Genomic DNA, 15,967 nt, shown 5'->3' on the forward strand with positions numbered 1-15,967 from the left:
ACCCGAACTCCTTCACGAATTTCTGCAGGTGTCCAAGTCCTTTCCCCAAGCTGTAACTTGCAGGCAAGGCCCTAGCCTACAGCGCCTGCTGCCAGGGCTAGTCCACAACCAAGCCTTCTCTCCCCCGGGGCAAACACTTCCCCGTCCCGCTTCAGACAAGATCCTAACCTAAGGACTTGTAAGACAAAGCCTAGAGGTATGTAGTCTCTCAAATGGCCCCTCCTCCAAATCCACATCCCACTCCCTCCTAATACCTTCCTGTCCCTTCCCACCTCACTCCAGCCCCCTCCCATCCTCTGCTTTTCATCTTTATCCTCTCCCTCCCCCTCTTTTCTCCACTCAGTTCCCTCCTCCCCCTTTTTCCCTTTGGTCTCCTCCCATCCTGTGGTTCTTCACCCTCAGGCCCCGTTTCTCCTCTTGCTGAATGTCTGGCTATCTTCCTCTCCATCATCCTACTTCTCCCCCTACTTTCTGACACAAACTTCCTCTTTGGAAAGGCCCTAATGAGTTTAAGAAATGATAAATGTAGTATTTGGGGAGCATGGACCAAAGTAGAGAGCAGGAGAAGGTAAGGCTGGAATTACCTTAGGCAGTGCTGCAAATGATGACAGGCCTTGAATGTCAGGGCCAAGAAATTTGGACCTAATCCTTAGGCTGAGTCACTTGATTGTTTTTAGGCAAAGGAATGCCATTTCAGAAAGGTCTCACCTGGGTCATTAAGAAGGACTGACACCCTTTGGACCTGGGCTTCCCAGGTGGTACTAGTGGTAAAGAACCCACTTGCTGATACAGGTGGACGTAGGAGACGTGGGTTTGATCCCTGGGTTGGGAAGATCCCCTGGAGGAGGGCATGGCAACCCACTGCAGTATTCTTGTCTGAAGAATCCCATAGACAGAGGAGCCTGGCAGTCTGTAGGGTCACATAGAGTCAGACATGACTGAAGTGACTTAGCATGCATGACCCCTTTTGGACATCTTTCCAAGATAAATTAGGCACACCCCAGTCCCCACAGCATCCTGGGCTTACCCCAGCACAACACCAACTCATTTGTATTGTCATTTTGGTTAACTGGTCTGCTTTCCAGATTCTTTCAGCTGAGTCCAGTGCCTGAGTAAAAGTGTTAAGATTAGGCTCTTTAAAAGCATAAGTTATATAAACCAATGAAAGAATGGACGAGTGGATTAATATGCTAGGGAAGGCAGCAGAGGAGCAAGGGTATTACATAATCCAGGCAGAAAATAATGAGAATTTGAACCAAATTGGAGGGAGAGGAGAGGAGAGAATGGACTTGTGGGATATTTCAGTTCAGTTCTGTTCAGTCGCTCAGTCATGTCCGGCTCTTTGCAACCCCATGAATCACAGCACGCCAGGCCTCCCTGTCCATCACCAACTCCCGGAGTTTACTCAAACTCATGCCATATTTAGAAGATAGGAAATATAGTCTTTGGTGCCCATTCTAAGATGTGGGCTGAGAGGAAAGGAGAAGACCACAATAATTCCCAGAGTTCAGTTTTGATGACCTGTGGGACATCGATTTAGCAATGTCTAACAGACAGTTGGGTATGACTGTGAAGTTCAGGGTCTGAGCTGGAAATATGGATTTAGGGGTCATCAACATACAACTGGAAGTAGCTGAAGCACTGAACGTGAACAACATTACCAAGGGCAGGAAAGGGTCCTTAGACAAGACTAGACTGTGGTCATTGCATCCTTCTACACTCTCGGGAGCAAACCCCCACTTTGCCTTGGTCTTCCCAGTCTCTAGAACTTCACAGCCTGACCTCTATGGTCCTAAATTACACCCAGAACCCTGCTCTTGGACTAGCCAAGATGCTATGTTCAGGATCCCTTCTCTGCTACCATCTATTGATGGGATTCTGACTGCTTCAGACTTTCAGTACGCAGTTTGGGTCTAGGCACATGGGTGAAACTCCAAGCACCAAGCTCTGGCCCAGAGCTCATCTGGATTCCCCCGAGTCATATCTCAGGTGCACTAAAAACTTTATATAAATTCCATAGCCCCCTGCGAATCCTGACTCAAAGACCCTCTAATCCCGACCTAATGAAACATGTACCCTGTTCTACCACTAGATGGAAGCAGACAAGATCACAGAAGAGCCTCATACCGCCCTGGATGCAGAAGAGAGCCTTTCTTCAAAGGACCCCTCTCCTGAGGATGCACAGGAGCTCCCCATCCCTGAAAGCCCCTTAGAGCCCACCCTCTTTGAAGCCCTGTTAGAGTCCCTTGCCTCTGAATCTCCTGTGTTGCCCTCCACTTCCCAGACCCCTTTAGACATCCACACCTCTGAAACCCCTGTAGAGCCTTCCACCTCCACCGCCCCTTTAGAACACTCTGCCTCTGAGGTCCCTTTGGAGACCCTTACCCCTGAGACTCAGTTGGAAACCCACATCCCCAAGGTCCTAGATCAACCACTTGCTTTTCAGACTTCGTCACTAAGCCGTGCCCCTGGGTCTCCCTCTGATAATCCAAAGGAAGATTTCTCTGAGTCTTCCTCCAGCGAGGGCTCATGGGTAAAGAGGCCCGTCCAGACCTCTGAATTCGAAGGCTCTCCAAAGCAGTCCCTTTCAGGCTCTCCATCCCAGGTCCACCTGGACACATTTACAAAAGTGAAGGAAGAGGAAGAAGAGGGCGAGAAAGAGATGGATGCCACTGCCAGTAACGCTCATGCGGCTCAGCCTGTACACCAGCTGGGCAAGAAGAAGGCGAAGAAAGGAGTCAGCCGTAATTGCTCCTGCCCATTCCCCCTTTCTCAGCACCGTCTTTGACCTGCCTCAGGAGGAGGAGGTTGGGTTACTCTGTGACCTGGCCCCTTCTCTTAGGTTTGGGGCCTCCTCACTTCCCCTTAGTTACTCAGCCTTTCCCTCCCCAGGCTACACCATCCACCCAGTGGTCCCTGCTAAGCAGGCAGACCTGGTGGATGTGGCTAAGGCGATGCACAGAGAGAAGTTTGGTACACAAGTGAATTATCTTTTCCAATGGGAGAAGGATGCAGCCCTGAATGCCATCCAAACAGGTGAGCCCAGGCAGCCTTTCAGGGGCCTGTGACAGGCCCGTGGCCATCCCTCTATCCAGTGGGATCTAGGAACCTGCTCCTTCAGTGGATAGCCCTTGTGGAAAATGGCAATGCCACCTTCCTGGAATCTGGGAGGGGAGCAGATGGGTAGGCCAAAGTAGATGAGGGTGGATGCAGACAAAAAGTGAGGATATTCATATAAAGCCAGGCAGGAACAGGTGGCTGAACTAGGGCTCAGGGAGCCTGCACCAAACAGATCCTAAAGCAGAGATGGCCCAGGACCCTGGACAGTTTGCAGGTGACTTGCTGCTCTAACAAGGCAAAAGGCCTCAGTCCCCTTGGTGGAAATGTATTAAAAGGCTGTAATGGGGACTTCCCTGGCAGTCCAGTGGTTAAGACTCTGCACTTCCACTGCAGGGGGCGCAGGTTTGACCCCTGACACTGATATGGGGGAACAAGGATCCTGCCACATAGTACAGCTAAAAAAATTTTTTAAAAGAAGGCTGTGATCCCTGCATGCCAGACCCATGATCACCTGGAAATCCAAAGCTCTGAGTCTCCTCACCAAAGAGAGCCATGTCTTCTAGTCCTCTCGGTCCAGAAGTAGTATTGTAGACGGTCCTGTTAACGGCATGCCGGGCTTCTCTGTGTCTGTATATAAAGGGTGTGCATATGAACCATGTGAACACACACCATTCTGTGTGTGAGCACGTGCATGCGTCACTGAACTTCACGTCTATAGGTTTTGGGTAAGAAGGCCACCTGACCTGTTATGAGGATTCTGGGATTTCTAGACTGAATTCAATAGGTATCACTGCCTTTGGAGGAAGGGGGTTGATACTTCACTTTCCCTAATGATGGGAATAGAGTTGTGTTCTAACCATAAGAGATGTTATCATGCAAATGAGACTGTGTGATCATGGAAATGAATGTGTTGTGCAGTGAAAATGGCATCCCAGATAATGTCTCCTCCCCAGTCCCTGTCCATTTATAACGGGAAGAGGGTGTGGAATCAAGGCAGAGTAGAAGGCCCTACTCTGGAATGCACAGTCCACTCTGCATTGTCCCACTTTAAGGGGATTATAGAGTCTGAGGTATAATTGCCATTCCTCTAGCTCAAACGTCAGTCTTCTTCATCTGAAAAATGAGCAATGACTCCAACCACAGTGCTTAAACTTGACTCTCCCAGGCCCTCAGGCCAGGCCTTGATCTATGGGGCACTAACCCTTGCTCAACTCTGCACCTCACCTGTTCATGCACTGGATCCTGCTATTCTAAACAGAGCTCAGAATTCCTCCAGTGGAATCCCGGCCTCCACCAACCCCATTGTGACTCGGTCTAAACTCTGCTCCCTTTCAACCAAGCTTCCCTGGTGTGATGGGGCACGAATACCACGGGCTGGCGGTATAAGTCAGAAGCATCGAAGCCAAAAGCCACATCTGGACAGGCTTCAGATCCTAAGAGACCATGGGTAAGACAGGAAAACCTAGTGTGACAGGCGCAGAATTGTGGATTGTGGTCCTGGCCAGAGTCAAAGACCAGAGGACACTTGGCTCTTTTTCATTCTCCTTATGGAACTTCAGGGCTTTACCTGGAATACTGGGTCTCTCTTCCCTCCTAAAGGTATTTGCTCAATCACTTATTCAGTCAAGCGTCTATGTTCTCTGAGCACCTGTTTTGTACCAGGTCCTGTGTGAGGATTCAAGACAGTGATGAAAAGACTGACCTTTCCTTAGAGGAACTCACAGCTGAAGGAGAATACAAGTGAACAGGTCCACCAGAACGCACTGTACTCTGACAAGAGTCATGGAAGGCAGGAGGAGGGACTCCTAGACAGAAGGGGAAGTCAGGGACAACTTTTTGATGGAGATGACAGTTCACTGGAGCTTTTGAATAGGATTAAGAGTCCTAGAGCTGAAGGCCCCACTCCTGGGGGGTGGGGGGTGGGGGAACCCAGGATTGTTGACTTCAAGTTGGGATACTCTCAGCTCTCACAGAGGATGAGAAAACCTGAGTGGGAAATGCTCTGGGTCTCCTCCCACATTTACTCAGCACCACCCTTGCCTGGTGGTAAGACTAACTGTGAAGCCAGACAGTTTCTTATCTCAAGGGCAGCAGCCTCTGGCCGGTGCCTGCTCTCAGGGATACATCCTGGGCTCCTCCTCCTTCCCACGCCTCCTTTCTTAGCCTCACAAGCCTCTGTTTCTGCTCTTCACCCCACTCATGACTTCTGGCCTCCTGTTTTCTCCTGAACCTTGGAGAACCAGAGGCAGCCCTTCTCAAGTTCACAGAGGGCATTCGTTCAGTAATCTCAGGAATGTGGAAGGGACGTATGATGGTGCCAGCCTGCAGAAGTGAGGGAAGCCCGCCTCCTTGTGGCACTGGGGCGGCCTCACCTCCTCTTCAGGTCCTTTCAACACCACGCTCCTTAGGAGCCAATCCCCATCACCTGCTCTGCACCTGGCCCATCATCTTCCTTTCCTTTTGCCTTAGACACTTCAAGGAAACTAAACAAAGGTGTGCTCTAGCATTGGGAGGGGAGGAGATGAGAATCCCACAGTCACAGAGAACACAGCTAGATACATGGGCATCATCACACAGAAGCTCACTTATAATAATCTTCCTGCTCAGAAATGAAGGCTGTCTGCAGTCACAGGCCAACACAGGTGGAGTGGATCCTCGGGTGGGACGGGCTCTGAAGACATTCGCAGGCTGATGAGCAAACCTTGAAAAAAAGTCTAAAGGGGCAGGGAGGAGGATGTGTGGGTGGTGACAGAGACACATCGGGGGAGAGATAAGAACAATTTGGGGGGAGCTTAGGCTACTTTTCCCTGTTACTTTCCCTTAGTACTCAATCCCTCCATACCCAGGTCTCTATATTGGCTGGCGCTGCCCCCATTATCTATGGGACTGTTTCCGGATTGGGGATGAGTCCAAGTGCTTTTGTGGACACTTGCTGAGACAGCACCAGATCATCTCAGGTGTGGAGGGTAACTGTCTTCTGTCCTGTGTTGAGCTGTGTGAGAGCATGTGTGTGTGTGTTGGTTTGGGGAGAGGTTGACATGGGAAGGCCAAGCCCTGTCAGTTGCTGGTCTAACCCTCTTCACAGACATATCCGTGCCCTGCAACGTGGGCCAGTGCCGCTGCCTCATGTTCTGCTTCATCCCGTCACGCCCAGAGGAGGTGGGTGAGTTCTGGCTCAAGAGACGGGCCACTTTTGACCCCAACGCTTGGAGGGCCCAGTGTCGCTGCAAACACAGCCACGAAGACCACACAGCTACCGGGTCCCATTCCTGCAGGGTCAAAGGTATCTTCTCAAGCAAGCGGCGTGCAGCGGTGGGCATGGGTTGGGATAGGCTGCACGTAGTTTGGGGATGCAGATGGGGAGCTGGGAGGAGAGACTTGGGCATGCAGTTGGTGGGGAGGATGTGAGGATGTGGGCAGCCCCTGGGGGAGCCCCAATTGCCTGCACCCTCCTTGGCTGCCCCCTCGCCTTAGGCTGTTGCTGCAGCTGCTTTGAGTCTAATTTCCTCTGTGCGGCCTGTGACCGGCGCTGGGAGGAGCACGAGACTTTCTTTGAGACTGAGGAGACCCGGCGGCGAGGAGGGAGGCCACACGGTGAGAGGGACACCTAGGATCAGGGCCCACTCAAGGGTCTGTAATCAGCCAAGCTGAAGGCACTCCGGCCCTCCGCCATCCCACCCAGGACTACTTTGCCCCTCCTTCCTGCAGCCCACACTTGCACTGACTTATACCCCCAGGAGCAGACTATGTGCCTTTTGCAGAGATGCCTACCCTCCGAGAAGCTGTCATCAACAACTCCGACTTCGAGGCCCTCCAGAAGCAGGGGCTTTCTGGCCATCCCAGCTCTCACCGTAGTCCCCCAGGGCTCCCTAGCCCACGCGATGTCCAGCCTGGCCCTCCATCTAAGCCCCGTATCTGACCCTTTCACCTCTGCTCTTCCCTCCCCCAGGGACAGACACTGTCAACACCTGACGCAGGCCTCTGTGAGCCTGGCCCAGATCAGCAATAAAGAGAAAACCACTGGAATCTGACTGACTCTGTATGAGGCAGATAGAGCCCAGCCTGGGGCAAACACCCTAAGACCTTGGAGTTAGCACCTCCAGGAGGGCAAGAGAGAGCTCCAGGCAGGAGACAGGGTAGATCTAACCATCTGCCTCCACCACACCTACATTCAAAAGGCTATTTCTGGCATCAGGAAGACAGAATGGCTTCAAGGAAGCCAAGGAGGGAGGGATTTCAAGAAGGAGCAGTGATTTCAGATATAGCTGGGGGCTCCAGGAAGATAAATACTGAAAATGTCCATCAGATCTGCAATTAGAAAGTCTGGTGACTTCAGAAAGTGCAGTTTCGGTGGTGCAGTGGAGAGAGGAACCAAACAACAGTAAGTGTGAAGGAATTTCTGTAAGAAGCTTAGATGAAAAGAGCAGGGAAGAAGTCAGACAATATGTACAGGGGGATGTGGAATCAAGGAAGCAATTTTTAGTTAGGAAAAAAGCATTTTTTGTAGTTAGGAGAGACCAGTAGAGAAAAAGACCTTGAAGGATACAGTAGAAAAAGAGAGATGCCTAGGGAAGCCAGATCCCAAAGACAGAAGGAGAGGATGAGGTAAAGGCAGAGGTGAAGGGATTCAGTCTGGACAGGAGAAACACCACTTCCTGGGACCAGGAAGAAGGAAGAAAGGATGGGGCCCTCACTGAGTTGCAGGGAGTAGAATTCTGTGGAAGTTCCCCTGTGAACACAGGAGACAAGGTCAGTTTCTGGTGGGAGAGGAAAGGGATGGGGGGGGGGGGAGCAGTAGAAGACAGGAAGAGGGATAAAGGCTTGGGAAGGTTAATGAAGGGAACTGGAGAGAAATCTGATGGGTGGGTAACTGAGGATTCAGGTATAGTTGGAAACTGGAACCAAGTCAGAGAAGCAGAGAAGCAAAATATTTAGATTAATGGTGGTGATGGGAAGAGCGTCAGGGAGGAAGAAAAAAAGCCAAAAGAAGGCTTGAGGATGTGGAGGGAGGTGACCACACAAATAAGAAAAAAAAAGTAAAGCCAGGATGCAATCAACAGATTTTTTTAAAAAGGAACAGAAGTCTCTAATGAGGCCCAGTAGCAGATGCAGTGGTAGGGATCAAAGTACAGGAGACAGTGGCCAGAACCCACAGAGTGCTGCAGCTTTCAGAGAGCAGCTACAAGTGATCACAAGAGCCTGAAGCAGAGAATCCAGGGGCCAGGGGCCAGAATGGGTGAGTGTATGGGAGAGACTAGGAAGCCCATACATGATTCTAATGGAGAATAGCAGATTCTGACAGTAATAGGCTCTATGATCTTAGGCAAGTCACTTTCCCTCTCAGAGCCTCTGTTTCTGGGTCTATAAAATAGGATAACCTATGTGCTACCTGTGTCTTTAAGAACCCAAAGAAATAACCAGTTTCAAAGTGTTTTGTACTCGTGTTACCAGTCCTGGCTGGTTTCCTCTTCCTACATCCCAGCACCTCTTATCTCCTGCCGGTCTCCACAGGCACACAGACTACTGCAGCCTCCAGGGCACAGAAAAGGCTAATGTACATTTCCACATTTAGTGAGATCATCTATTCTTCCAAGGAAAGGAATGCAACTTTGACTGCTAGAACTCCTGGGGGCAATCGCAGGGTCAAACGTCTGCGTTTGGAAGGAGAAAAGACTCTCTAATATGGCTATTCAAAAGAAATCATTACTATCTCCAGAAGTAGAATTTCTTATTACTAGTTATTATGGAATTAGCACCATGATGACCATTAATTAAAACCAATTCAACTAGCAGTCAACAATAAAAAAAATGGTTACTGCAATAAACTCATTTAAAGAGGTATTAATATTATGCAGCCATTACAAAGTATTTATATAGACTATGTAATACTATGGGAAATTGTGAAAAGGAGAATAAGAATGTAATATATAATACATATGTATTATATATTATGGAAAAGGAAATGAAAGAAAACACCAAATGTTATCCATTCCAAATAATTCAGGCCATCCGCATTAAAACAAAAAAGACACAGTGGTGACTTTTGCCCTGTATTAAACATCAGACTAAAACTTACTTGGTTTGAGTATATTAGAGTATATTAGCATTTTGTGATCCCATGTTTCTGATGTCAAAAAATATATATTCCAGCAGAACAAAATATACTTCTAGCCCTAAGGCAATTCCCCTCATCTTTCGAACACGCCTGACTCACTGAAAATGCCAGGCACGGAGTGAACCGTATCACATACTTATTCTGAACAGGAAAGGACATTGGACACATAGTCCTTTGCTTATTAGTCGTGCAACAAAGACAGGACATTCCTGCCCCACCCGTTAAAAAAAAAAGAAAGCAAAATGCAAAACCGCTCTGAAAACAAACTGCAGAACCCTTAGTCTTGAAGTGAACAAGCACATAAACTAAGGAGGAATTGCCCTCAGACGAGTAAGTTAACATTTTTGAGGGAGGTGGGAGGGGGGTTCAGGATGGGGAACACATTTAAATCCATGGCTGATTCATGTCAATGTATGGCAAAAACCACTACAATATTGTACAACTAATAAAAATAAAGGAAAAAAAAATTTTTTAAATCTTTGAAATGGTCAAGGGGCTGAAACTGTGGAGGAAATGCTGGGTAATTATCCCACCAGTTAAAAAAAGACCACGTCCCTATTCACCATCAGCCCTATTCGCCAGGCGTCCCCCATCCGCTTCTTTCCCCGGTACTCCTGCGGTCTGGAACTTCCGGACTAGTGTCCTGGAGCCAATAAGCACCGAGTGGCCACCTCTCCAAACCCTGCCCTCCTACTGGCCAATGAGCTTCTGAGCGGCAGGTGACGGAGCACCGCCCCCTTCCTCTCAGCCCACCAATAGGGGCCCGCGACCCGAATAGGCAGTGTCAATACGGTAAAAGCCCCACTACCCCGGAGCCGCAACCTAAGATGGGCCGACTTTGTATTGAGAGCCAATTGGAGGCAAATCCCACCTCCAGGTGTCTCAATCCTTCCAATAGAGTGAGAAACTATCTCACAGCGAAAACTAGTGAGGGGACCCAATGGTAAATGAACTTTCACTCTGACTAGAGGACGCCGCCAATGGAGTAAAAAATTCACCTTCGAGTTGGCACAAGAAGCCAATGGGATGAAAAGATTCCGCGTCGACCCTGGCGGCGGAGCCAGCGGAGTGCGCCCAGGAACCCTACCCAATGGGATGACGGAGTTCCCTTCCGGCCTCGGCCGCAGCCAATGGCAGTGGCTCGCCGGCTCCCCGCCGCCCCACCTCAGCAGGCTGCAGAGCCCGAGTGCTGGCCCAGGTGGGAGGTTCCCGCGGCCGAGGGAAAGATGGCAGCGGCCGTGGTGCTGGCCGCCGGGCTCTGCGTGGCGCGTCGGGCGGTGGCGGTGGCAGGGCCTCGGGGGGTGCAGGTGAGAGGTGGCTGTGGGGCGAGGACGGGGTCCCGCGAGCTCTGACTCCCTCCAGGGCCGGGGACTGCATTCCTCCTCGGCTCCCCCCGGCTTGCGCAGCCCTAAGGCCTCGCGGGACTGCAGCCTGAGTGCCCGGCGGGGTACGTTGCCCCTCCCGAAGCGCAGGCTCCAGGGCTCTGGAGTTATGGTCGGACTGATGGTCGCGGTGGCCTCCCTTAAAACCTCGCCGCGGGAGAAACGAGCCGGCGATGACCGATGCCGTACACAGGCCCTGACCCCGAGGCCGACACAAGGTCACTGCACGATGTGCTGCCCTCTCCCAGCCAACCGAAGGCCTACCCGCCCGCAGCTCCTCAGTGCGCCCTGCAGAATTAGAGGGAGCCATTCGTTTTTTTCTCCTGGGAGCCATTCTTCTCCCCATTTACTAGAACGCTTCAAGGAGTCAGATGCACCTCATCCCCTTTCTCCCACAGTGTGACACCTATGACTTCAGCCTTCTCTCAGCCCCTGGGAACCTGGGACTTACCCTCAGTTCCCTGGGGCTGGGGTTGTGTGCGCTCAACTCCTCCCTCCATTGACTCAGGAAGACTGGAGGCAAAATTCACAGTAAGAGGTCAGGTGTGACACCCAGACGCCCTTGTGTCAAACAGGGCAGTTGTATTAAACCTAAATAAAACAGGTAACGCAGCATAAAGATCAGACAAAAAGTAATGGAAGTGGAAACTTATTACAAAGAGATCCAAAGTAGTCTTAAGAGATGGTACAAATCACCCCCTTTATATCTGACGCTGAGAGAAGGGATTTAGCTAAGGTAATTCAACAGTCCATGGGGTGAACAGGACTGAGTGACTAAACACACAATTAAACACACACTACTAAACAAAAAAAAAGCAGTAAAATAGGAACCAGGACGTAAGCCTCCGGGGTTCTCACTCTGCACCCTTTCCCCTGAACTGGGATAGATTTCCTTAGTGCTTCAGGAGTAGCACTCGGTCACACTGCTGAGTCCTGCCCTGTCATACTGCCTGTTATCTAACCAGGCCCAGCACTCTCTGGACCCACTCCCTGCTGCTGATACTCTGAAAGTGAGGAACTCTCCCCTTGAGTGGGAGCCACTAATAGGTTCTTAGAAGGGTGAAGTTAATGGCTGTCAGAGTCCAGCCTCTGCCAGCCCCACCTGAGGACATGAGAGAGGTATTGCCAGCTTCCTCCTTTGGGTGTGTCTGACCCGCCCGCAGGTCCGAGGAGCTGCAGGTGTGACTGATGGGAATGAAGTTGCCAAGGCCCAGCAGGCAGCTCCTGGGGGGGCGGCCCCAACCATCTTCTCCCGAATCCTGGATCGGAGCCTCCCAGCTGACATCCTGTATGAGGACCAGCAGGTGCGGTGCCCTTAGGACCCACTCCCTAGGAATTTCATAAATACCATCTAGCCTGTGGAAGTTAACATGGTGGCCTCTGGCCTGTCACTGCTCCCAGTGTCTCGTATTCCGGGATGTGGCCCCTCAGGCTCCTGTGCACTTCCTGGTCATTCCTAAGAAGCCCATTCCTCGGATTAGCCAGGCTGAAGAGGAAGACCAACAGGTGGGAAGGACAGGGCCAGGGTTTGGCTGGGGGAGCCCTGTATTCCTCTAGAAATTTTGCTCCCTGTAAATGAAGCAACCTGTCTCCCTCCCCTTCCCCTGCAGCTTCTAGGACACCTTCTCCTTGTGGCCAAGAAAACAGCAAAGGCTGAGGGGCTGGGTGATGGATACCGACTTGGTGAGTGATGTTTGGCCCCTGAGCCCCTCCCTCGACGGTGAATTCTCATACCTGCCCCTCTCTGTGACCATTCTTTGACCTTCCCATAATCCTCACCCCCTAACCCAAAACTCCATTTCAGTGATCAACGATGGCAAGCTGGGTGCACAGTCTGTGTACCACCTACACATTCATGTACTTGGGGGCCGACAGCTCCAGTGGCCTCCAGGTTGAACCTACCAAATGACCAGGGACTCCAGACCTGGATGTTTGGATGGGATGGGGGAAAATAGCACCCTGTGATGCTAATAAACTCGCTCTCTGTCAATTCTGGATCCTTGTCTTAAATATAAGAAGATTTATACTACAAATAGGAAAGAAAACTGATTCAAGGCTATGATCCCCCTTGACTATGGTCTGAAACACTTAAGGAAGCCCATTCTGTAAAGGAGCATTTGCCTATATATCTGTGAGCTCAAGACTCGTGGTCTACCTGGGTCAGGCTTCTAGAAAAGTAGTGGTAGGAATACGCCTGAATGAATAGAAAGAGATTGAATCCCAAGACTTGCTCAATTCACATACCAAGCCACATTCTAAGGGGGGTCTGTAAGGAGGATTATCAATGTGAGAACCTTTTACTGGAAGAGAAATAATCACACCAAAAAAAAAAGTGGCAACCCTTTGGCTAATCTCCATGTCTCACCATTTTGTTTTTGAGCTACTGTCTGATGTCTCTTCATCCTTAAAAGCTTGGAAAAAATGCCCCTGCATAAACACACAAAGAAGGCTTTTGACTGATACCATAGCCCTGTGCCTGTTCTAAAACACAAAGAACCACCTTGCTGCTGCTGCTAAGTCGCTTCAGTCGTGTCCGACTCTGTGCAACCCCATAGACGGCAGCCCACCAGGCTCCCCGGTCCCTGGGATTCTCCAGGCAAGAACACTGGAGTGGTTTGCCATTTCCTTCTCCACTGCATGAAAGTGAAAGTGAAGTCGCTCAGTCGTGTCCGACTCTTAGCGACCCCATGGACTGCAGCCTACCAGGCTGCTCTGTCCATAGGATTTTCCAGGCAAGAGTACTGGAGTGGGTTGCCATTGCCTTCTCCGAAAGAACCACCTTAGAAAACCTTAAAAAGGTCTGCTTAGGTACTGAAGCCAGCGGAACTTTAAGAGCCGGGCTGACGCGGAAGGGAATCCGGACGGAAGGCAGCCCTCCCAAACCACAGCGGGTTTAAGACTTCCGCCCCGCAGAGAACTTGCCAGCACGCTCACCCTCCACGTCCGCCCAGCTCTAGTTCTGCGCAGTCTCCTGGCATGATTTGCCGTCTCTATGGCAACCCGGTAGCTGGCGTTGGAAGATGGAGACCTCTGAGTCTACTGACAGATCGCAGTCGCGGTGAGAGCCACAGCTCTGGCTGTGGGTGGAAGGGGACAAGGAAAGTTAACAGACTTTGCTGCGCTTCTGACAGCTTTGTCGCTTTCACTTTTTTTTTTTTTTTCCAGATCTTTAGACTTACAGCCCAGCTCGGACGGACTAGGGTCCAGTTCCGATCGCTTTTCTTCTTGGGATGGCCGTCAGAGATCGGCCCTGGTAGCTGCATCCGCCGCGGCTTCAGCAGCTGCTACAGCCGCCTCCACTGCCAGAGCAGCTGCATTATCGACCAAGAGCCCAGCCCCCTACTCTCATGGGAACCTGCTCGCGGAGCCCTCCTCTGACAGTCAGACAGAGCGCTACACTGCACCCAGATTTACCTACAAGACAAGCCGTGGGAGACTCGGTTTTCAGCCTGTCGGTGTTTCCCGTATTGCTCGGAATCCGTATACTACAAATGACCTTAGCTCTAGCCGTGGCCCTATTCCTGGCTCCAGTTCTGGCCCTGTTCCTGGCTCCAGCTCTGGCCCTGTTCCTGGCTCCAGCTCTAGCCCTGGTCCTGACTCCAGCTCTGACCCTGGACCTAGCTCCAGTTCTGGTCCTGGTGGTACCCCTGGTGGTGGCTCTGGTCAGGGTCCTGGTGGTGGCTCTGGTCAAGGCACTGATCTTGGTCCTGCTGTTGATTCCAGGCACAGCCCAGGCCATGGGCATGGCCCTGGGTTCAACTTCTCTGCTCCTGTAGGCTACAGAAACCCCAGGGGAGATCTTATCCCTAATTATACCGGCTGCAAACACCACTGTCACTGGGAGCCGCAGAAACAATCCTGGAAATTTTTGAAAGTCTCAGAACCTGGTGCCCGAGGACTGTGGAAGCCCCCCGAAGTTGAAGGGAAGAGTACAGTTCTCAGTGAAACACTGCCACGGGGCCAGTGCCTTCTCTACAACTGGGAGGAGGAGGTATTAAGGTTTGACCTGCTCCCTTTTCTTGAAGGCTGCCCCCAGTTGATGGGGGTGGGTACAAGGAAGGATATCATTGTCACTCAACTTGGGGCCTACAGAGAGCCACCAACTACCTGGATCAAGTCCCAGTCATGCAGGATGGCTCTGAGAGTTTCTTTTTCCGACACGGACACCGGGGACTGCTGACCCTGCAGCCACAGTCACCTATGTGCTCCTGCACCACCCAGAAAGACTCATACCAGCCCCCAACAAGCCACTCTCAGCCAATTCGAGGAATGAAACATGAGAGAATGGGCAAGAATGAGTCCAATAGAGAAAAAAAGAGGGGAATATCAGGTGGGCCTGTGGTTGTCCGAGGGGTATAAGGACAAAACCCAATTTTTCCTCATTTCCCCAACTTTGTTTCTTCTGGGTCTGTTTGTTAAGCAGCCTCCTCTATTCTGTCCATTCCCTGACCTCCCCCAGGGAAGCGTGAAGCCATACTGGAGATGCTCTTGCGCCAACAAATCTGGTGAGAGGCTGGGTGAAGGGAAATGGGGAGGGGGAGGACAAAAGTCAGGGGAGAATGCCCTTGACACCCCCCAGGCCTGTGTAGTAAAGAGGTGCAGGCAGAGCAGGAACCCACAAGGAAGGAGCCTGAGGTCGAGTCTGTGACACACCACGACTACAAGAAGGAGCTGGTGCGGGCAGGGCCTCCTGCGCCGACAAAGGTGAGAGCGCACGCACCCCACCCCCCACCCCACACCCCCCACCCCCGCACAGCCCGGCCCTGACAGGCTGTGGGAAAGTAGCCAGCCCCGACGCTGAAGAGTTAACTCTTCAGGCCCGGAGTTATGCGGTATTTCCCTCACAGCTCCACGACTACCGGACAGAGCAGCCTGAAACCTTCTGGCTGGAGAGGGCACCACAGCTTCCAGTGTGTGAGGGTGACCGGGTGCTGGGTGCGGGTGAGAGGAGGGAAGGGGGCTGTTCTGTCCCGGCGTGGTGCAGAGCGGGCCCCGTCCTCATTCTGGCACCCCTCCAGGGTGTCAGTAACATCAGGACCCTAGACACGCCGTTCCGGAAGAACTGCAGTTTCTCAACGCCCGTGCCTCTGTCGCTGGGGCAGCCGTTGCCCTTTGAACCTGAGAGTTATTCCCACCAGGGAGAAATATCTTCCCTTGCCTGTCAGGGAGGGGGGCAGGGTGGTGGAGGGGGTTGAACTACTTCTGTCTAAGGGCTGAGGAGGCAGGTAGCTATGGAATATGGAATCTCCTTCTCTCTGTGCTGGAGAGGTGGGGAGGAAGTGAATTTGGTCTGTACTTGGTGACAGGGTTTTACATAAAAAGTGTTCTCTCTCATCCTGAGACTGCTGATTCAGTGATTCTGTGAGTTACTGTGTCCATACCCCAGAACCTTTCCTTGGAGCCACCCCTA

General features: G+C 51.5%; 3 protein-coding genes across 4 annotated transcripts; all 3 read left to right on the forward strand.

Moving 5' to 3' along the window:
• Positions 1-9: 9 nt before the first annotated feature.
• Positions 10-7,082, forward strand: FAM221B (family with sequence similarity 221 member B). Its single transcript, XM_043487014.1, has 7 exons — positions 10-196; positions 2,093-2,744; positions 2,893-3,036; positions 5,907-6,017; positions 6,146-6,343; positions 6,535-6,654; positions 7,010-7,082. The coding sequence occupies exons 2-7, from the start codon at positions 2,093-2,095 to the stop codon at positions 7,030-7,032; spliced, it is 1,248 nt and encodes a 415-aa protein (XP_043342949.1). The 5' UTR covers positions 10-196; the 3' UTR covers positions 7,033-7,082.
• A 3,250-nt stretch (positions 7,083-10,332) lies between these two features.
• Positions 10,333-12,547, forward strand: HINT2 (histidine triad nucleotide binding protein 2). The gene is made up of 5 exons (XM_043487295.1): positions 10,333-10,482; positions 11,721-11,861; positions 11,959-12,063; positions 12,168-12,240; positions 12,362-12,547. Exons 1-5 carry the CDS (start codon positions 10,402-10,404, stop codon positions 12,451-12,453), a joined length of 492 nt encoding a protein of 163 aa, XP_043343230.1. The 5' UTR covers positions 10,333-10,401; the 3' UTR covers positions 12,454-12,547.
• A 679-nt stretch (positions 12,548-13,226) lies between these two features.
• SPAG8 (sperm associated antigen 8) lies at positions 13,227-15,891 on the forward strand. Of its 2 annotated transcripts, XM_043486851.1 has the most exons (7): positions 13,228-13,615; positions 13,723-14,548; positions 14,650-14,824; positions 15,017-15,062; positions 15,147-15,261; positions 15,405-15,467; positions 15,576-15,891. In XM_043486851.1, exons 1-7 carry the CDS (start codon positions 13,578-13,580, stop codon positions 15,750-15,752), a joined length of 1,440 nt encoding a protein of 479 aa, XP_043342786.1. In that variant the 5' UTR covers positions 13,228-13,577; the 3' UTR covers positions 15,753-15,891. The 2 variants fall into 2 exon arrangements, with proteins under 2 accessions (XP_043342785.1, XP_043342786.1); XM_043486850.1 differs by having other exon boundaries at positions 13,227-13,615; positions 15,405-15,891.
• Positions 15,892-15,967: the final 76 nt, after the last annotated feature.

This window comes from Cervus canadensis, chromosome 14 (genome assembly GCF_019320065.1).
Source record: "Cervus canadensis isolate Bull #8, Minnesota chromosome 14, ASM1932006v1, whole genome shotgun sequence".
NCBI lineage: Eukaryota > Metazoa > Chordata > Mammalia > Artiodactyla > Cervidae > Cervus > Cervus canadensis.